Here is a 23,212-nt window from a genome sequence, read left to right on the forward strand (position 1 = left end):
AAAGCTGTTACTTGGAGTTTCACGTTCCTGTTCGTCGGACAGTTTTATTAAAAATCTTTAACAAAACTGTCTGACGAACAGGAACGTGAAACTCCGAGTAACAGCTTTTGTTACATTTCTGCTGCTTTTAAATAATAATAAAAAAAACATATATATATATATATATATATATATATATATCCCGTTCCTGAGAGACTTTGTCGCATGCAATCAAGCCTTATGCATAGCACTCACAGAAACGCATCTGAAACCGGACATAGCAGATGCGGAATTACACATACCACAGTATGTTGTACTACGGACTGTCAGGAAAGAAAGAAGTCATGGAGGAGTTGCTATGTACATCCGTGGGGACCTCACACCCCAGGTCCTTTTGTCATACTGAAACTCGGTGTGTGACACACTAATTGTACACATAAGGCAACTTGATGTAGTTGTGTGTGCTACATATCGCCCTCCAGATGCCCCAAGTCATATGGGCAAGTTTGAGGACTGCCTTTTAAAAATAGAAGAAGTTCTAACCACATTAGAACAACACATAAGTGTACTTCTCATGGGAGACTTCAACCTACCCAATGTCAGATGGCCCGAGGGCCTTTCTCTCCCAGGAATGACAAGATGTGAACGAGGACAGGCGAGGTCCCTCCTGAACCTCACCAACACCCTGTACATGGAGCAAGTAATACTCCAACCAACCAGAGTGGGTAACACACTGGATCTCTGCTTCACAAATAATATGGATCTCATCCATAATGTGAAAGTGACACCGACACTACTCTCGGATCACAACATGGTAGAGCTGACCATGTACGGGCCAAAAGAGAGCACGGACATGCAGCCTACAAGAAACCCTCAGAATCTTTCCAGCTTGAACTTCAATAAGGCAAACTGGAAACAAATTGAGAAAGAGATCCTCAAACAAAACTGGCCTGAATGTCTCTCCTCGCCGGACATCGACATGATACTTCAACAATTCATGTCCGTAATGCAAGCCATATGCTACAAATGTGTCCCAGAGAGAAAGGCCACTGTACACAAGAACAAAATCCCCAGAGAGAGAAAAATTTTAATGAGACGGCGCACAAAAATCTCAAATCGCCTAAACAAACAAATTGAAAGCAGTGAAAAGTCCCGCCTGAAAATAAAACTGTTGGAAATTGAAAATTGTCTGCAACTCTCCCATGAGAAGGAAAGAGCAGACAAAGAAGCCTGGGCTATAGACAACATAAAAACTAACCCCAGAGCTTTCTACAGGTATGCCAAAGAAACAGCTACGGTGCACTGTAGGATAGGGCCACTCCTTGAAAAGGATGGCACACTCACAGGAAAACCAATGAGGGTAAGTGAAATACTGAATGAACAATTCAAGAGTGTTTTCACTCCACCCTTTGGGCATTTCCAAATCAGCAATCCAACTGACTTTTTTACCACTGCAGATATAGAATCAGAGGCGGCGACGTTAAATTACATCGATATAAAGGAAGACGATGTAATAAAGGCTATAGATGAAATGAAAATAGACTCAGGTATTGGCAATCCTCCTAAAAGTATGTAAGAGAGTCTTAGCAAGACCACTGCAGTTCCTCTTTCAGAGCTTCCTTGCAGCTGGCAAACTTCCAAGAAAACTGAAGGAAGGTAAAATATGCCCTATTCATAAAGGAGGTAGCAGAGCGGAGGCCAAGAACTACAGACCTATCTCTCTGACCTCACACATCAGCAAGGTCATGGAACGAATAGTCAGAAGGAAACTAATCACCTTCCTTGAAGAAAATGACTTGCTGCCTGACACCCAACATGGTTTCCGACCAGGAAGAAGCTGCTTAACTCAGCTCCTGCAGCACTATGACTGGGTGCTGAAACAACTGCTCAACCACTCAAATGTGGAAGTGATATATCTCGACTTCGCAAAGGCCTTCGATAAAGTCGATCATGGAATGATATGTCACAAGCTGCGTGATCTTGGCATAGTTGGAAAACTAGGAGAATGGCTTCACGACTTTCTGAAGAATAGAAGTCAGGTGGTAGTAGCCAATGGGGCCACTTCCATTAGCACGCAAATAGTGAGCGGTGTTCCACAGGGCACTGTTTTGGGACCACTACTGTTCATAATGGCCCTCTCAGACATGCCCTCAGCCACGCGGAGAGCCACGATCACAAGTTATGCAGATGATACAAAAGTTTCACAGGCAATACAGAAACCTGAAGACACTAGGCACCTGCAATATGAGCTGGACGAAATATACAAGTGGGCTGAAAAGAATAGCATGCAGTTCAATGCTGGAAAGTTTCAAGCTTTATACTATCAGCATGCAAAACTGAATGCAATACCCAAGGAATACACTGGACCCGGAGGGATTGCAATCCCAGAGGCACAATCAGTGCGTGACCTGGGTATTCACATGAGTGATGACGCGACCTTTCATGTACATGTTGCTAAACTGACAATGAAATGCAGACGGCTGGCTGGATGGATTCTTAGAACCTTTAGAACAAGAGAACAAGAAACCATGATGGTCCTCTGGAAGACACTTGTCCTAAGTCACTTTGACTATTGCTCTCAGCTATGGTCACCATCCAGTGTCAAGTTGATCACAGAACTTGAGGCGATCCAACGAAGCTACACGAAGAAGATAGCCTCTATGCAGAATGTAAGCTACTGGGAAAGACTCAAGAGATTAAAATTATATTCCCTGGAGCGTAGGCGGGAAAGATATGCCATAATATACATCTGGAAGATCCTGGAGGGAAGTGTCCTGAACTTTGGCATCGAGAGTTACGCAAACGCCAGAACTGGGCGCCACTGCGTGTTGCCTAGGACTCCAAACTTGCCATCAAGATGTAGGACAAGATTCTGTGATAGCCTGGGCTTCCGAGGCCCCAGCTCTTCAATATCCTCCGATGAACCTGAGAGACCTGCATGGGGTGGATACAGGTGTCTTTAAAATGGAGCTGGATCTCTTCCTGTCAGGTGTCCCAGATGAACCAACTTCACGGCAGGAGGGGCAGATGAGGGCAGCTGCATCGAACTCTCTCATGCACCAAATAGCAGTTGCTAGAAAGCCTCCATGAAGTGAAACCAAGTAGCAACACCAAATGGCGGTGCCCCAGCATGGCCACAGCTCGTGAGCTGAAACTGGAATCAATCAATCAATCAATCAATCATATAGAACAAGAAGCTTGAGAAGTATTTTGCCCAGATTGATAATCCATATTAAATAACATCTTATTCTGATTTCTTAAGCTCCTTGTTAATATAAAAACATCAGGCTGACAAAAGGTTTTCTGATTGGTACAGAACTCCAGGTAATCCAAAGACCAGATCTGAAGTCGAAGTTCATCACCAGTTGACTTTGTAAATCCACTGTTGTATTCCCCAGTTCATATGATGTTTTCACTAAGTGATATTTACAAAAGAACGGAATACATCTTTTATTTATTTGTGTCTCTAGGGCTTACAACTGCTTCTGATATGCATTATAGGTGTGTTCAAGGTTCTGTTTAGTCAATCAAAAGAAGCTAAATGACCTAAAGAAATATGAGTCCATGCTGGGAGTAGCAAATGTAATGGAGACATGGGAGGGGAAAAGAAAAGAGAAAGGAAAAAACAATAGGAGATAAAAAGCAGAAGAGAGAGAGAACAGGAAATGAAGGGAGTGAGTGGGATAGAAGCTTGTCACTATTATGTCTATTAGGAAATAGGTCAAGCAATCTGCCTAGGCTGTTGTTAGCAAGGAGGCATAGCATCAACAAGCCTTGGTAAAAGTGCATGGCTCAGTGGTTAGAGTGTTGTGATCACAACCATGAGATAGTGGGTTCGATTCATAGAACAGGCTGTGTATTGTGTTCTTGAGCAAGACACTTTACTTCACGTTGCTCCAGTTCAGTCATCTGTAGAAATGAGTTGCGATGTCACTGGCGCCAAGCTCTATTGGCCCCTTTGTCTTTCCCTTGGATAACATTGGGGGCGTGGAGAGGGGAGGCTGGTATGCATGGGTGACTGCTGGTCATCCATGAACAGCCTTGTCTGGCCTTGTGCCTCGGAGGGGAACTTTCTAGGTGCAATCCCATGGTCATTCATGACCAAAGTGGGCCTTTACCCTAAGGTATTGAACTTTGATACTTGCCGCCTTCTCCAGTGGTCAATTTACAGTTAAATCTTATGGAGGCCTTTTCTAGTTGGATTACCGCTGCATTATAGTTATTCAAGCATGTTCTTTAGGACGGACTTGATTTCCCTAGTTATTCAAAGTTTGGGATGTTTAAAAGAAAAATAAAAGAAGACAGCTCAAATTACATATGAGTTAATATGAAAAATAAATGAGTGGAAATTAAACTGGTGAGTGTGTTAGATATTAAGGCAGTATGACCCTCCCCAGATGCAACAACATGGTAAAAATTAGAGAGATTAGAAGTTTAAAAAATTGAACCCCAAAATATTAGGTTGGTGCATAATTATTGCGGCTTTATTTCAATAAATTTTATTCAACAAAAAACTTAAACAAAATGCTAATTTAAACAAAACGCCAAACAGAAATTGAGGTAGATGGTGAATATGCTCCGGAAATATCATTTAAAGATGATTTTGTTACATGTTGTTATTTTTGTTGAATAAAATTTATTGATAAAAAGCCACAATAATTATGCACCAACCTAATAAAAGGATAATTATAATAAAATGCGAAAATAAATATAAAAGAATACCAAAGCAAAAACTAAAATAAAGAATGGTAAGATAAATAACAAGCAGTAAACAAATAGGATACAAAGAGTTAAGTAAACAGGGTGAAATACTGTTGACTTTGGGACATATTCAAATAGGTTGGTTTACAATAAAGAACATGAACCCGAACGCTGCAGAGGAACAAAAGTAAATGCAGCTGTATACAAGTATGATTGACATGTGCAAATATACAACAATGCAGAAAATAGGAAACAAAATGAAAAACAACAAAAAAAAACACACAAAATTTAAAGTAGAGTGAGAAGTAAAAATTAAGCATTTAATCATTATTACCAAAGAAAGAATGTGTCAAGAAAAAAAGAAATAAAACAAGATGTCTTCTTTATTTGTTCTTTCTGACTATCTGACCACGTGCTGTCAATAATGACGGCTAAATGTAGTATTTTATATATAAATGAGAGCGCTCAGAGAGTGCAAACCTCTGCCAAGGCAACACTAACGTCCTCTCAATTATTAAACAGAGACGGTTTTTAAAATGAGAATGTCTGAAATAAACTCGACTGCTCTCACAAACGAGAATAATAAGAATGAACCTAACTGCTCAAAAATTAAATAAAAGAACAGGAAAAATAATCCAGAATCTTTGTCCACTACCAGATTGATCCCAAAGTCTAATCAGTTTGTGCCAGTCATAAGTCCAAACATCCCTGAAAGTTTCATCTGAATCCATCCAGCGGTTCTTGAGATATCTTGTCCACAGACAAACAACCAAACAAACATGACTGGACTCAATACCTCCGCCTTCATGAAGGCGGAGCTAACTAGAGAATAACAAAATAAAACCATCAGAATAAAATGACATAGAAGGTAATTAAGTACAAAAACAAATATTATAATATAATTGCAATCCTCCCATTGTCCACGGTGCCAAGGGCACCATCCGAGCGTGATTGTTGCCAGAGTGCCTAACTAGCTTCCGTGCCGGTGGCATATAAAAGGGCACTATTTGAGTGTGATTGTTACCAGCGTTGCGTTACTGGCACTTGTGCTGGTGGCGTGTGTAAAAAGATTCAAGTGAGGTCATTGCCAGTATCACCTGACTAGCCCCAAGCCGGTGGCACGTAAAATGCACCCACTACACTCTCCGAGTGGTTGGCATTAGGAAGGGCATCCAGCTGTAGAAACTCTGCCAGATCAAGATTGGAGCCTGGTGCAGCCATCTGGTTCACCAGCTCTCAGTCAAAATCGTCCAACCCATGCTAGCATGGAAAGCGGACGTTAAACGATGATGATGATGATACAGGGGTAGGACAAAGTAATGGAAACACCTAGCATCATAGCATCATAATTTTGAAATATCAATAAAACTGTCAAAAGCTTGTTTAATTTTTTGTTTTTTGGTTTATTATTAGTGTTGCTTAATATGTTTTGCTAAAATTGCTGTTTCTTTTCAGATATCATCAGAAAAAGGTCATTAAAATGATAGATCTATCGGACTTTTAAAGAGGTCAAATTGTTGGTGCTCGTATGGCAGGTGCTAGCATAACGAAAACAACCGAAATGTTTGGGGTATCAAGAAGACTGTCTTTAAAGTAATGACAGCCTTTAAGAAAGACAGTAAAAACCTTGTTGAAACAAAACTTCAGAAGAATACCAAAACTTTCAGATAGGGACCGTCGGACTCTAACGTGAATTGTTAGAAAGGAACACAAAAGTGCAGCTCCCAAAATTACTGCAGGGCTTAATGACCACCTCGAGAACCCAGTTTCCACAAAAACTGTTCGCCAGGAGCTGCATAAAGCCGGATTTCACAGGAGGGCTGCAACCAAAAAACCACTACTTTCAAAAACAAATGTTGTAAAGCATTTAGAGAGGAGTAAAAACTACAGAATTAGTCCCTAGCCCCTTCGTTACTTAGCCAGCCGAGAGTACCCATTGTTATTTAAATGTCAATTTAAGCACAAATCTCGTTAGTACATTTGTGAAAATATGTGATTTCACTTTGTAAATAGTTGGGTTATAGTATCCGACATTGCTTGACGTGATATCCGAACTCAGTGAATTTTGGGAGGTTTTTTTCCACATTTTTTCGGCATCAATTTTTCTTCAACTTTGAAAATGGATAGGAGTTTCATGTTGTCAAGCATTGATTCCGAATTTAAAGCTTTTTCAATGGAAAATATGGAGATATTGAGAAAAAGAATGAATGAGGTACAAAAGTACGTGGTGTATAATAATGAATGGGATATTTCTGTATCCGAAACTGAAAGCAGTGATTCCAAAGAAACAAAGCGGCGATAGTGACAGAAAAGATGATTTTACATCGGAATGAAGTAAAAACTTGAAAAATATTTTTATTAGCAATTTTTTTGAGGAGATAGAGTTTATCTATAGTCTTTCTTAGGAAGCGAAACCTTTAGACTTTTATTTTTTTCAGTATGCTTGTTTGAAGCGATCACTGGTGAAGCAAATACTGGGTACTGCTCTGGATTAGTTTTTTATACAGGGAAAATAATGTTAGTCAGCATGGCCTAGGGTACGATGTGGTCTGGAATTTATAACTTCCATACCATAACCAGGGCCGTATATTATTTTTTGACCGATTTCTTTAGTTCGGTCAAACTTGCGGTGGATTTAGGTGGATTCCAGTATTTCAGTTTATTCCACCTTTATGGTACACCTGTTGTGCATTAAATTCAACTGATGATCTAGTGATGTGCACAATTCTTTTATATCGAAATTTTGTTGCATACCCATTTGAATATTATCTGATGATTCATTTTCTATGGTGATGTTTAAACAAAATTTTAATATTTTTACCTTTTGCTCAGTTTACCTGGACTTACCTGTAATTAAGTCACTTTGAAACAAAAGTTATGCAATAGAATTGCTTAAGAACCCCTTCTTTAATTATGTTCCAAATATTACATTAATATGTTGATAAGTAAAAAAGTGACAGTTGTTTAATGAAACTAGTCTAAATTCATGATTATTTCAGAATTTAATTGAAACTCATGAGGGGTATATTTTGGTCAGAAATATAGTAACGAAAGGGCTAGAGCAGTGGAAGGATGTCATGTTTTCAGACAAGTCATTGTTTACTTTATTTCCAACCACTGGCTGAGTATACATGTGGAGACAGCCAAAAGATGCATTTGACTCAGACTGCCTTCTTCCAACTGTTAAACATGGATCTGTGATGATATGGGGGGCTATATCTTGGAAATTCAATGGTTTCCCTTCATGGGAAAATTACTAGTCAAGACTATTTAAGCATTTTATCAGATCAAATTCATGCTATGGTTGCAGAACTGTTTTTGGAGGGAAATATAATCTTTCAGGATGATAATGCACCAATTCATAAAGTTGTTACTGAATGGTATGAGGAACATTCTAGAGAAGTTGAACATCTTATCTGGCCACTACAGTCCCCAGATCTCAATATTATCAAACATTTATGGTGCATTTTAGAAAAACAAGTAAGGAGTCGATATCCTCCACCATCATCACTACAAGAACTGGAGACTGTTTTAGCTGAAGAATGGACAAAAATTCCTTTGGAAACAATTCAGACTTTGTATGAGTTCATACCTCGTAGAATTCAAGTTGTAATTACTGCCAAAGGTGGCCCTACTCCATATTAAAATGAATTTGTTTGAAATTTTAAGGTGTTTCCATAATTTTGTCCAACCCCTGTCTATATATATATATAAAATATAAATTAGAGATAAAACCACTATGATGCCATTCAAACAGTGATAGACATAAACCAATACATAAATAACGAATAATATATATAATTAATATAATATATAATATATATATATATATATTTTCAAAAATGAATGATAAATATAATATAACAAATTATTATTATATTTATCATTCATTTTATACTTTTTGAAAATATATATATAAAATATATATATATATTGAAAATATATATATAAAGTTTTGTGCAATGTTTGGGAGCATATGCATTATGAGCTCATTGACAGTTGGTACCATCTCACTACAGGCTTCTCTGCCTTCCCACCGACTCTATATGATGATAACTTTCAGAAAATTGGATATTTTTTAATGAAATTTTCTACAAATAATGTTATATCATGTAGATTCTGAATATACGAAATGTTTTTGGGGAAAATGTTTTAGGAGTAGGTGGGGAGGCTTTTTTTTGGGAAATTCACCGGAGTCCACTTCTATTTGTCTTAACTTTCAGGAAAATGGATATCTTTTAATGAAATTATCGACAAATATACTTATAGGCACAGGAGTGGCTGTGTGGTAAGTAGCTTGCTTACCAACCACATGGTTCCCAGTTCAGTCCCACTGTGTGGCATCTTGGACAAGTGTCTTCTACTATAGCCTCGGACCAACCAAAGCCTTGTGAGTGGATTTGGTAGACGGAAACTGAAAAAAGCCCGTCGTATATATGTATATATATATACTGTATATATGTGTGTGAGTGCATGTATGTTTGTGTCTGTGTTTGTCCCCCCAACATCGCTTGACAACTGATGCTGGTATGTTTAAGTCCCCGCCACTTAGCAGTTCGGCAAAAGAGACCGATAGAATAAGTACTGGACTTACAAGGAATAAGTCACGGGGTTGATTTGCTCGACTAAAGGTGGTGCTCCAGCATGGCTGCAGTCAAATGACTGAAACAAGTAAAAGAGTATACCTTGGACTATGTAGATTCCAAACATATAGGATTTTGGGGGAAAACAATTGGGAGTTATTTTTGAGAACTGTTCCCCCCACTGGGAACAGTTTTAATGATATAACACATATTCATAGAAAATGACATTTAAAAATATCCATTTTTCTGAAAGTTATCATCATCCAAAGTCAGGGTGGGGGGCGCAATATTTTTTTTAATAAAAAAATATTGCCCCCTCCCCTGAAGTTTGAGCATGCATTGCGGACACATACACAGACAGGATATTTTATATTAAGAAGATACACATAAGAATAAGCATATTAAAAGGGGTCTGTGGGGAAAACTCATTTAAATAAAAGGGGTCCTTGGTAGTGAAAAGGTTGGCAGCCACTGGTCTAGTATTATAATTATTGATTTCAAATTTTGTTACAAGGCCAATTTTGGGCGATGGTGTAGGTGGGGGGTAAGTCAATTACATTGACCCCTGTTTTCAACTGGTAATTGTTTAATTGACTCCAAAAGGATGAAAGGCAAAGTCAACCCTAATGGTATTTGAACTCGGAATGCAAAGTCTAAGGAAATGGTTCTAAGCATTTTCCCCAGTGCAGTAACTGTTCTGTCAGCTCACTGCCTCACCTATTATAAAGATTAACTTTTTGTATATTAATTAATTCATACGGTTCTATATTTCAGAGATGAGGAATTATGTACATTATTTACATTTGACGGATATTTGTCCTCATCTTGTTTGTTGTTAACACAACGTTTCACCTGATGTACCCTCCAGCCTTCTTCAGGTGTCTTGGGGAAATTTTTAACCTGGGTTCTCATTCCTAAGGTATTTTTTGATGTTGTTATTATTATTCAGATCACTGCCTGGAATCAAACTTGGAATCTTGGGGTTAGTAGCCTGCGCTCTTAACCACTACACCATATGCCGTGGGCTGCTAACCCCAAGATTCCAAGTTCGATTCCAAGCAGTGACCTGAATAATGATGATAATAATAATAACAACAACATTGACATTTACCTTAGGAATGAGAACCCAGGTTCGAAATTGTGTTAACAACAAACAAGATGATGACAAACACCCGTCAAATATAAATAATGTAAATAATTAATTCAGTTAACACTTATTAAAATTACAATCTAATTAAATTGTGTAATTTAACATGATTTTCATTTTATTTTCAGGGAGACTGCCGCACAGTATGAAAAGACTTCGAATATCTGTGAGGTCGCTCATAGTGTTTGTTTTGGTTGTGTTTGTTTTCTTTTTGTGGTTCACCGTTGACCCACATGTGACCCACAGCCATAAGCGCCTTAATGCATCAGCAGCTGAAGTTGACCTTCGTCTTATTGTAATCGTCTACGACAGAGCGGAATCTCTGAAGAAGTGTCTGGATTCTTTAAACCATGTGGATTATTTAAGTGACACCGTACACATCGATGTTTGGATCGACCGGTCGGTAAGTGGGGGAATAGATGATTTGACTTACGTAGCTGCTCAGAGTTTTATCTTTGACCATGGCACTTATGAAGTCCACGCTCACACCAAACATGTAGGTATATATGGTCAATGGATTGATACTTGGCATCCGAGGAAGGACTCGGAAGAAATTGCTGTCATCATTGAAGATGATGTCAATATGTCACCATTTTTCTATCGGTATCTGAAAGCTGCACATAAAAAATATAAAAATTATGGCAGTATAAATGGATTTGCTCTTCAGGGTATAAGTATAAAGCATGGCGGTGGGACTGGATATTTAAGTGCTCCACATGGCAATTTAGTATTTCTTTATCCAATCCTTGGCACCTGGGCATTTTCTCCAAAAGTGAACAATTGGCGTGCTTTTGTAGAATGGTTTCACACTAACTCACCCAATCCGAAATTTATTCCAAGAGTGCCAAATATTTTACCAACAAAATGGTATCAAAGGGGTATGAATAGGGGTGGGAATATAAACCCCAAAGTATGGTCAATGTGGCACATTTATTATGCATATCTTAACAAAGAAGTGACGTTGTACAAAAACTCGCCAGACAAGAAATCATTTTCAATCAATCGAAAGGAGAAAGGACTTCATTATGGCACCAGTGATAAATCCTTAGATCCTATAATTACCACATGGAATAATTCCTATATCAATTTTCCGGACAAACCTATTATTTTGAACATCAGAGGAAAAGTAGCACAAAATGTACAATTAGCATGGAAGCCCAATTAAAGAGGTAGATAAAACAACACAAACACATATTACTGGTATTTTTAAAGTTTAAAAATGGAAAAGAAAACAAGACAAAAACACAGAACAAACAAAATATAAACAAGAAACTGCTGTTCCAGGAATCCTGCGTACTCCAATATTTTCTTTTTTAAATTAACGAATATTTAAAATATTTTCAAAGTATGGATGAAGTGAGGACCCAAATATTGTTTCATAATTTTTGTGTGAAGAAGAAAGAATTCCATAACACTATCTTCATCTCTTTGAAAAATTACTTAATGGAAAAATTCTTTCAGTATATTTTTTCACTGTAGGAACAATCTAGATGTTTCTGATTTTATTTTTTGATATTTTAACTGTTCACATTATGAAATTTTAATAATTTTTTTCTTCACTTTTTTTTTGTATGTGATATTTCTTTTGTTTTTGTTTTTGACAGTAAAGAAGGAAAGCTGTATGTGAGTGTGTATATATATATATATATATATATATGTACACACATATATACATATATATACACATATGTATATATATATATACATATATATATATATATATATATATATATACACACATATATATAAGTTCAGCAAAATTTAGATTCAAATGAATATGGTACTTAAGTTAGATGCACCAGAATTTCGTATGGTGTTATCCATATAAATCCATGGGGTGATTATAATCAAAATAAGCAACAAGAATAACTTCAGTAATTTGGTACGATCATTTCACGCTACATCATTTTATCAAATGTTGTAAATATTACAACAGTTTTAAAATGCTGAGCACTCATCAGCCATTAATAGAGGTTTTCCATTAATACATAATTTTCATATCAAGTGATAACATTATAGAGAAGGTAGATATATAGACAAAGATGTGGATTTAAATTTTAAGAACATTTAAGGTAGTGGAGTTTATCAACTGACAGAATAATATTCAGTTCAGAATAATATTCAACTGCTAAGTTCAAAGCAACTGAATATTATTCTGTCGGTTGATAAACTCCACTACCTTAAGTGTTCTTAAAATTTAAATCCACATCTTTGTCTATACATCTACCTTCTCTATAATGTTATCACTTGATATGAAAATTATGTATTAATGGAAAACCTCTATTAATGGCTGATGAGCGCTCAGCATTTTAAAACTGTTGTAATACTTACAACATTTAATAAAATGATGTAGTGCAAAACGATTGTACCAAATTACCGAAGTTATTCTTGTTGCTTATTTTGATTATACATATATATATACACACACATACATATATATTTACATGTATATATGTGTATGTATGTAGATATAAAATAAATATATGAAAGAAAGGCATCCAACCACAGGGAACATGCCAAAACACATGTTGGAGCATGACATGGCCCTCTCACTTGTCTGTTCCTGTTGAACTGGCCAACCCATGACAGCATGGACGATGGACATTAAATGATGATGATGATGGTATAGGCATATGTGTGTGTGTGTGTAATATATATATTATATATATATATATGTGTGTGTGTGTATGTGTGTATTTGTATACTGGAAGACAAACCAGGCCTTGCTCGGGATTAAGATAGTTTATTATTGTTTTACTTGTTTTGGTATTATAACCCGGTTTCATTCAGGTCTACGCAGGCCACATTTTAAAAGACGAAGAATGTTGCTCTGGAGACCATGTGTTTCAAATGAGCAAACTCAAAATTGCTATGCAAACTCGCCAACACTTTTAACATAGGTGTGTAAATTTTCAGCTCAATCTGACCACATATGCACACTTATATATATACATACGCATTAAATATATATGCACATATATACGCATTATATACATGCACACACACACACACACACAAATATATATATATATATTATATATATATATATATATATATGCATTATGTATACATATGTATACACATTATATATATATACACACAAATATATATTCAAATATTGATATATACACTTTATATATATATACACACATTATATATATATAGAAGTTATATATACACACACATTATATATATATATATATATATTATATATATATATTATATATATATATATATAAATTATATATATATATATATATATATATATATATTTATACACACACACACACACACACACATATATAAATTAACATAAGAAATATCTGATTAATAATATCTGTTATTATTGTGTGGTGGTGGTGGTGGTGGTGGGCGATAATAATTCACCATTGTAAAAGCCCTGTAGCGGGAATATTTAAACTTTAAGAGAGTGAAATATATTTCCGACACAATATAATTATACTATTTTATTCCTCTCCATTAATCACGCTTGCGGCTGTCAACACATTCTCTTTATAGATACAGAAAGACGTACAGAGAGAGAGAGAGAGAGGCTGGGGAGAAAGAACAACGAATAGACAGTGAATTCGGAGAGGGAAAGAGAGTGAGTAGAAGCTGTCAAAAGCCGTTATAGAGATAAATAGGAGGGAAGGGGGAAAGAGAGAGATGGAAGAAGAAAGGGTGATAACCGTAAGTGAGAAACAACAAACACTTGTCAAAGTTCGTTTAAAGACTAATTTTCACTCTTTTTGCCATAGCAACCACATCTTTATAGCTTGCGAATTTTAACCATCGCGGGTCTCAGCCTCACCACGCATTTAGTTATTTGTGTTTCCTTGGAGGTGACTCCATTGGCCACCACTGCCTACCTTCTATCTTTTAGGAAGTTGTGCAACCTCTCTCCAAGTTTTCCGCCTATGCCGAGATCACGCAGTTTGTCACAGATCATACCATGGTCAACTTTATCAAAGGCTTTTGCAAAGTCGAGATATATCACATCTACACTTGAGCCATTTAGTAGCTGTTTTAACGCCCAGTCATAATGTTGCAGGAGCTGTGTTAAACAGCTTCTACCTGGTCGAAATCCATGCTGGATGTCAGTCAGAAAGTCATTTTCTTCAAGGAACATGATTAGTTTCTTGCAGCCTATTCGTTCCATGACTTTGCTGATGTGTGAGGTCAGAGAGATAGGCCTATAATTTTTAGCACCTGCTCTGCTTCCTCCCTTATGAATAGGGCATATTATCCCTTCTTTCAATTTGACTGGGAGCTTACCACTTGCAAGAAAGCTCTGAAAAAGAAGCTGTAGCAGTTTTGTAAGGGCTCATTTGCACGATTTGAGAAGGGTTGCTGGAAATCCATCAGGTCCAGCAGCTGAGTTTGTGTCAGTGTCAATGTATATATATATTATATATTCTGTTATTATTTTAATTGTTTCACTCATTTGACTGTGGCCATGCTGGAGCTCTGCTTTAAAGGGTTTTAATCGAAGAAATTGACCCCAGGACTTATTCTTTATATATATATATATATGTAAAAATTATATATATATATATATATATGCAAAAATTATATATATATATAATGTACTGTTCTGTGTTAGAAAATTCAACAAAAAAGCTACTCCATCGGGTGAGAGATAAATATTATGTATTTAAAGGATTCAATATATGTCTTTAAATGCTATTAATAGTTTCATGTGTTGATAAATATCTTAAACATATTCTTATTCTTCAAGCACAAACCACATATCCTGAAGAATATTTCTCAACATATGAAACTATTAGTAGCACGTGAAGACATGTATTGTGTCCTTTAGACAAATAATGATTTTTTATATATAATTCCTCTTTGTCTTTTCCTCACTCCCTCTCTCACATATCTTGGCCCTCTCTTTCTTTAATTCCCACTTCCCCCCTCATTTATCTCCCCTGTAACATTCCTTTTGTCTCTTTATTTTTCTAATCCTTCAATCCTGCTGCCCCCCCCTCTCCTTCTTCCATGTGACCAGTGTCTGGCCAGCCATCATCTGTCTTTCTTGGCCTGACTGCCGACAGCCAACATCTCTTATGTCCATCTGCTGCATTCCTGTCTTAAGGTTTTCACTTCATACATGCCAGCCCAATTTGATTCTAATGCTCTTAGCTTAGACTTTGGGGGGGGGGGGGCAACAAGATCAAACTGTCTCAAGTGTAACTGCTCAAAACAATAAGGACTTCTGGTAACTTGACCGAAGAAAGAAGACCACAAATGACCTATCTTTTTCTACCTGTCCTTCTAATTGTTGTTTCTCCTGTCTGCCTTTGTATCATCTATCTGTCCAAATGGTTTTTGTCCTCTATTTTTGTTCCATTTTTTATATTTATATATATACATACATATGTCTAAATGTGTGTGTCTCTCTCTCTCTTTATATATATATATATATATATATATATATATATACTTGGAAATGGATGCATGGCATTCAGTCATATAATAAAATAGATAAAATATATATATAGGCATATATACATACATCAGTTGTTGGCTGTTTATCTACTCCACATTTCGAGCAATTCATGACAATATGAGGCTTCGAGGAAACCGTTGCTCCTGTAAGCCAAAGTAGAATCTGGGATTTTGCGGAGAGTCAAAGCTGGTAAGAAAAATAGGACAATGAAACAAATAGTGAGGGCTGCTAAGCCAGATGAGATAAGGTGATAAATGCTGAGCAACATTCTTTGTATATATATTATATAAATATATATATATATGTATATACACAAACATGTCCTATATATATATATACACACACACTCACACTCACACATACACACGCATACAAACATATACATCATGATCATCATCATCATCATTTAACGTCCGTTTTCCATGCTAGCATGGGTTGGACTGTTTGACCAGGGTCTGGTAAGCCATGGAGCCTGCACCAGGCTCCATACATGTTTATATATGTGATTTCTTTTCACTACAAGCAAGATTATGTGATGTTTGTTTCCCAGCTGATTCTCATATTGCTCATACCATCAAATTGGAATCCAGCCTAGTTCTGACAGAAGTCTTCTTCCTGTGCAGCACATTCGCTCTCTCCAGTACAGTTTGTATTTGTGGTGTGTAGTTGTGATTAACGGTGTGATGGCAAAGCATTTATAATAAAAACAATTTTGCATTAATTTGATAGGTTACTCTGTACTTCTATAGAGTCCAAATTTATTATTCTTAAACTTTGACAGTGACTTCGAAGTTTTGGTTAGCTAAGCCATTGTCAGACTTTCAATAATATTCTTTTTTTTTTTAAGAATATAAATACATACATAGATATACACACACACAACACACACACACACACACGTGTATATATATATATATATATATGTATGCCCATATGCATGGACTTAAGAATACGTGCAATGTATGTGTGGACCTAACATGTGTATACATGTGTGACTGCTATGACAACAAGATGGCTCTTCTAAATATCTGGCTACTTGTCTCTGTTATCATATTTTCAATTGATCTTTATCGATCAACACTCTGCGCACAGCTGGGGTAACAAGCTTTTAACTGCTTTATGTAAATACATACATACATATGTGAATATATGTATATACATTTGTATGTATATAAATGTATGTAAATATATATATGTATGTATATTTGTATATCTCTCTATATATATACGTGTGTGTATATATATATATATATATGTATATATACACACGTACACATAAATATTTATATAGATACATATATATATGTTATACTTGGAGGTACATAAAATGTATATGTATGTATATATATATATATATATATATATTATATATATATATATATATTATATATATATATAATATATATATATATATATATATATATATATATATACACACATAAATATATATATATACATATTATAGATGTGTATATATGTGTGTGTGTTTGTATGTATGTATATGTATATATGTAGTCATATGTGCTTGAAGCAGGCAGTTTTTGGCAAAAGGAAAAGTGCCTGGGTGTCAGATATCAGCTTCAACTGATTCTGTCTGATCCAAACAAATGTGGAAAAGTTGGTGTTAAAGAAGTGACGATGATGATTTTCTTTGACCGTTGGTTTGCTGGATATGGTTTGACCCGGTGATAAATAACAGGAATAACAGCTCTGTCACATAGTAGAATTGGCAGTTATTTACAGACTTGCTTAAAGATTTGATGCAGAATTTGGATTGATCTAATGAATGTTTTGTTGATGAAGTATTCAGTGGTGAATTTATATTTACACCTTCCATTAAAGAGAAGTTGAAACAAACGTTGATATCTTTAAATATCTGTTTCTTTTGAAGGAACAAAATTATGATCATGCCTGCTACCATCACAGAATGCTTGCATGGGTCAGACAGATTTTGTTGAGACAGATTTTCTACAGCTTGATGCCCTTCCTATTGCTAACCTTCACCTGTATCCAAGTATGGCATAATTTCCTCTTACTTCCAAGCATGAACAATCCAATTGCTGATATATAAAGAAAAGCTAGTAAATTGAGTTTAAAACAGAAGATCAATTAAACAAATGTTTGATCCATTTGTTATTTTGAAATTTTTTCCATAGGTTTCAAGCATTTTAAAAAACAAACAAAAAAATGGTGGTTAATGCAATTTCACACTTCTTGAAAAGTACATTTTTAAAAAAAAATATTTTTGTATTCCTACATTTTAGATGTCGGAGATTTTTTCAAAAAAATGCATTTTTTTGAAAAAGTTTTTGTATTCCTATGTTTTTGATGTCAGAGATTTTTAAAAAAATGTATTTTTTCAAGGAGAGGTGCAAAACTGCATTAGCCCCCCTCCCAAATGTCACTCCCTTCATCATGTCACAGAGAATCTAATTCCATCTTGCATGAGTTGCTGTCAATGATGGAGAAATACTTTTGGTCGTTCAATTGATTATCGTTGTTTTGTGATAACTGCTGATGAAAGTTCTGATTATCAATCACATGTTTTATCATATATTGATTTAATTTGGGAAAAACCTCAAAAAATTATATTGAAAGAACATATTGTATTAATAATGTGACACATTACACATTGCATCTCGGAATTTTTCCACTAACCTGCTTTGCTATCTTCTTTCAAAATATTTGTTAAATATTTACCTTATTCTGTCCATTATAACATTCTTTTTATTACACAATCCATCTTAATGTCAACTGACATTTCATCAACCAGTTTTACATTTTTTATTTTACCTCTTTCTTAAAATCTGCTTTTCAAGCTTCTTTCTTCTATTTTCATTTTATTTATACCCATCTTTACTAGAAGTTAACATGCCTTATTTTGTTTTAGTTATATAATTTCCACAGAGTATGTATGCATACATATATGTACATACTCAGATGTATGTATGTATGTATGTATTTAACATCATTTAACATCTATGTTCTATGGTGTTAGAAAGGGCATCTGGCCATAGAAACCATTCCAAAGCAGACAGTGGAACTTGGTGCAGCCTTCTGGCTTACCAGCTCCTGGCAAACCGTCCAACCCATGCCAGCATGGAAAACGGATGTTAAATGATGATTATGATATATGCTGATGATGATGCACATGTGTGTGTATATATGCATGTATGTATTGTATATATATGCTTATATCTGTCTGTATATATACATACATATATTTTTCGTTCTCTCTCTTTCTCTCTCTACACATATATATATATATATATGTATGTGTGTGTTTATATATATATATATATATGTATGTATGTGTGTGTATATATATATATATATATATATGTATGTGTGTGTATATTTATATATATATGTATGTATGTGTGTGTATATTTATATATATATATATATATATATATATATATATATATATTATTGTATTATGTTCCATTACCTTTAAGCCTGAATTTTGATGATATTCAAGTATTTATTTTTGGGACACTTGGGCCAAAGTAAAAAATAACATTAAACCTGGTTTACCAACTGCATGTCTTTCTTTCTTTATTAACCAATCATCTCATAAAATTCAGTATTTTTCTTTGTTTTTTTTTGTGTAATATTTATATGATTACTCTTGAAGTGTTGACAGTTTTGGGCAATTCCGTACAATGGGTAAAAGATTTTCTGGAAGGGAGGCTCAGGAACAGTTTCTTGCTTCCATCATAATATTCACAAATACCCTTGAAATCCTTACTGCAAGTTAATGAATTACTCCAATGTTCTTTGATTATTGTGTTCTATGCTTGCTCTGTTTGTGGTGCTTCCTGTTATTACTTTAAGGTTGGTATAGATAGAACCTTTGTGGATGAAGTGTCTTGACCAAGGACAACTGTCTGTCAGATTTACCTATAAGCTTGACAGGCTGAAACCTCTGGCCTGAGATGCATAATATCCCTCACACTGTCATGGACCTTCTGGGAGGGTCTCAGAAATGGATTAGCCCAGCACCTTTCTTCATCTACATCTAGCATTAAGTGTGGACAGTGCCAGTGATGAGACATGACCCATTTCCTGTTTAGCTGGAATTATTTTGGTCATCGTGTTGCTGTTTTGTCTATTGATTAGCAGCTAATCACGTACTTCAGACTATGGTGAATGTCTCATTTTGTCCTTTCAAAGCAGTTATGACAAATATTAAAACGAAATTAAAAATGGAGATAAGGTGGCAACATCTTGTAGTTTGCTTCAAGTTTGTATTTCTTATCAAAATATGAAACATATCCGTTTTGCTATAAAAGTTGGCAGTTGAGTGATAATAAAAATATATCGTAAGTTGTTAAAAATGTTTAAAATATTCTACAGATCAGCATGTGATTTATTTATTCTATTCTGAATAGGCTCTGGTATATAAAAACAAAATAAACAATTACATGGATATAGGAGGCACTCTGTCCTTAACAGGTTGTTTACTGCACAATCAATATGGTCATCCATAGTTTCTGTGTCAACTATTCTATTGATCAGAATTGATTTGTCTCTTCCTGTATTGTGTCACTGCTTGACTTCAATGACAAGTCATATATTTTTATATGCATTTTCCTTTTAAAGAGTTGTTTAGTGGTGTTTGTGTGTGTGTGTTTCACTTGGTATTTCATTATAATCTAGGATGCAGTAGTATAACGAGGTATAAGATTAATATCTCTCTTTCTCTTTTACTTGTTTCAATGATTTGACTGTGGTCATGCTGGAGCACCACCTTTCGTCGATCAAATTGACCTCAGAACTTATTCTTTGTAAGCCTAGTACTTATTCTATCGGTTTCTTTTGCCGAACCACTAAGTTACGGGGACATAAACACACTAGCATCGGTTGTCAAGCGATGTTGGGGGGACAAACACAGACACAAACATACACACACATACATACATAAATATACATATATACGATGGGCTTCTTTCAGTTTCCATCTATCAAATCCACTCACAAGGCTTTGGTCGGCCCGAGGCTATAGTAGAAGATACTTACCCAAGGTGCCATGCAGTGGGACGGAACCCAGAACCATGTGGCTGGTAAGCAAGCTACTTACCACACAGCCACTCCTACGCCTATATAGAATTGTTTTTTTCTTTTCTTCCACAAAGATGACACATAATGATCAACCTGTTACTGTTTACTTCAGGCTTTATTGAGTTTGATTGAAGGGCAGTTTGTTCAGTGATACTGAACAAGTACAGGCATGGCTGTGTGGTAAGATGTTTGCTTCCCAACCACATGGTTCCAGGTTCAGTTCTATTGCGGGGCACCTTGGACAAATGTCTTCTACTATTATCTCAGGTTGACCAAAGCCAGTGGATTTTGTAGGCAAAACCTGAAAGAAGCCCATCATCATCATCATCATTGTTTAACGTCCACTTTCCATGCTAGCATGGGTTGGACGGTTCGACTGGGGTCTGGGAAGTCAGGAGGCTGCACCAGGCTCCAATCTGATCTGGCAGTGTTTCTACAGCTGGATGCCCTTCCTAACGCCAACCACTCCGAGAGTGTAGTGGGTGCTTTTTATGTGCCAGGCGAGGCTGGCAATGGCCACGATCGGTTGGTGCTTTTTATGTGCCACCGGCACGGAGGCCAGTCGAGGCGGCGCTGGCAACGGCCACATTCGGATGGTTCTTTTATGTGCCACCGGCACTGGTATCACGATTACAATTTCCATTGTGTTTTGATGTGCGTATGCTTGTGTGAATGTGTATGTAATTTGCCACTGCTTGGCAACGGGTGTTGGTATGTTTACGTCCCCATGACTTAGTGGTTTGGCAAGAGAGACTGATAGAATAAGCACCAAGCTTAAAAAAGAGAACAAAAAGAAGTTCTGGGGTCAATTCATTCAGCTAAAAATTCTTGAAGGTGGTGCCCCAGTATGGCCACCACCTAATGACTGAAACAAAACATGAAAGATTATTATCCTTTGTATGAAATTTGCTGATATTTCGCTTACATTCTTCTATACTTTTACTTGTTTCAATCATTTGACTGTGGCCATGCTGGAGCACCACCTTTAGTCGAAGAAATCGATCCCAGGACTTATTCTTTGTGAGCCTAGTACTTATTCTATTGGTCTGTTTTGACAAACCACTAATTTACAGGGATGTAAATGCACCAACATCGGTGTGTGTGGGGACAAACACATACACACAAGCACACACACACACACACACATATGTGTGTGTGTGTGTGATGGTTTCGTTCAGTTTTTGTCTACCAGATCCACTCACAAGGCTTTGGTCAGCCCGAGGCTATAGTAGAAGACACTTGCCCAAGGTGCCATGCAATGGGACTGAACCTGGAACCATGTGGTTGGGAAGTAAGCTTCTTACCACACAGCCATATCATTTCATAGAACAAAAGAAAAAAAAAAGAAATAAAAAAAATTTAAACTAGTGATGATCCTGAAGCGGGATTTGAGAATAGATTTTTAACTTTTGCTTTTTTCAGTCTTTGAACTGTGGCCATGCTGGAGCACTGCCTTGAACAGTTTTTATTTGAATGAATCAGCTCCTGTACTCATTTTTTACAGTCAAATGAAATGCCCCCACTCCCAAGTAGTTGTTTGCTGAAGCCTGATACTTACTCTGTTGGTCTCTTTTATTAAACTACTTATAAGGCTGCAAACAAACCAATGCTGGCTCTCAAGTGGTGATGGGGGACAAACACAAAGACATAGGCACACACACACACATGTATGTATGATGGGCATCTTTCAGTTTTTGTCTATGAAACCCATTCACAAGGCTTTGGCTGGTCTGGGGCTAGAGTAGAAACCACTTGCCCAATGCAAGAGAAAACTATAAAAAATCCATCACTTGGTTCTGTTGTTATGTTATTGGAGGTGAGAAGAAGGGGTTTAGAAAACTGAAGGATAAATTTTGGAGGTGTACTTGCTAGGTCAGTGATTAAATCCAAAACTGTGTTGAAAGTAAAACAATTTCAGCATGGAAGATGCATCTGGGTCATACAAAAACTGTTCACTTCACTTAAACATTTATTGTTTGAGATCAAAATTTTAGTTGCAATCTGATCATTGCTGTAATTCCACTGCACCTAGTTTGTGAGGTTGCTGGCTGATATATATATATAAGTACAAAGTGAGATAGGGGTTATGAGTGTAACCCACTATAATTTAATTAATTAGTTAATAAATTATATAAATTGGTATTATCTGGAAGTTGATGATTGAAAGGAATCTATTCCTCCATTTTCTTATTTTGTGTATATATATATATATATATATATATATATATATATATATAATATATATATATATATATAATTATAAATTACGGTATCTACGAGATACCA

At 36.0% G+C, this 23,212-nt stretch overlaps 1 protein-coding gene across 5 annotated transcripts in view; it reads left to right on the forward strand.

The window, feature by feature from the left end:
* The window catches only part of LOC115218871, a 27,777-nt gene extending 15,769 nt beyond the window's left edge, over positions 1-12,008 (forward strand). For 3 of the 5 annotated variants that reach the window (XM_029788846.2, XM_036508720.1, XM_029788847.2), the window contains one exon: positions 10,539-12,005. In XM_029788846.2, the coding sequence (XP_029644706.1) occupies positions 10,539-11,575 (1,037 nt within the window). In that variant the 3' untranslated portion in view covers positions 11,576-12,005. Of the gene's footprint in view, positions 1-10,538 lie in introns of all 5 variants that reach the window. The other 2 variants (XM_036508719.1, XM_029788844.2) reach the window with 1 other exon arrangement.
* Positions 12,009-23,212: the final 11,204 nt, after the last annotated feature.

This window comes from Octopus sinensis, linkage group LG14 (assembly GCF_006345805.1).
Source record: "Octopus sinensis linkage group LG14, ASM634580v1, whole genome shotgun sequence".
In the NCBI taxonomy this organism is placed as follows: domain Eukaryota; kingdom Metazoa; phylum Mollusca; class Cephalopoda; order Octopoda; family Octopodidae; genus Octopus; species Octopus sinensis.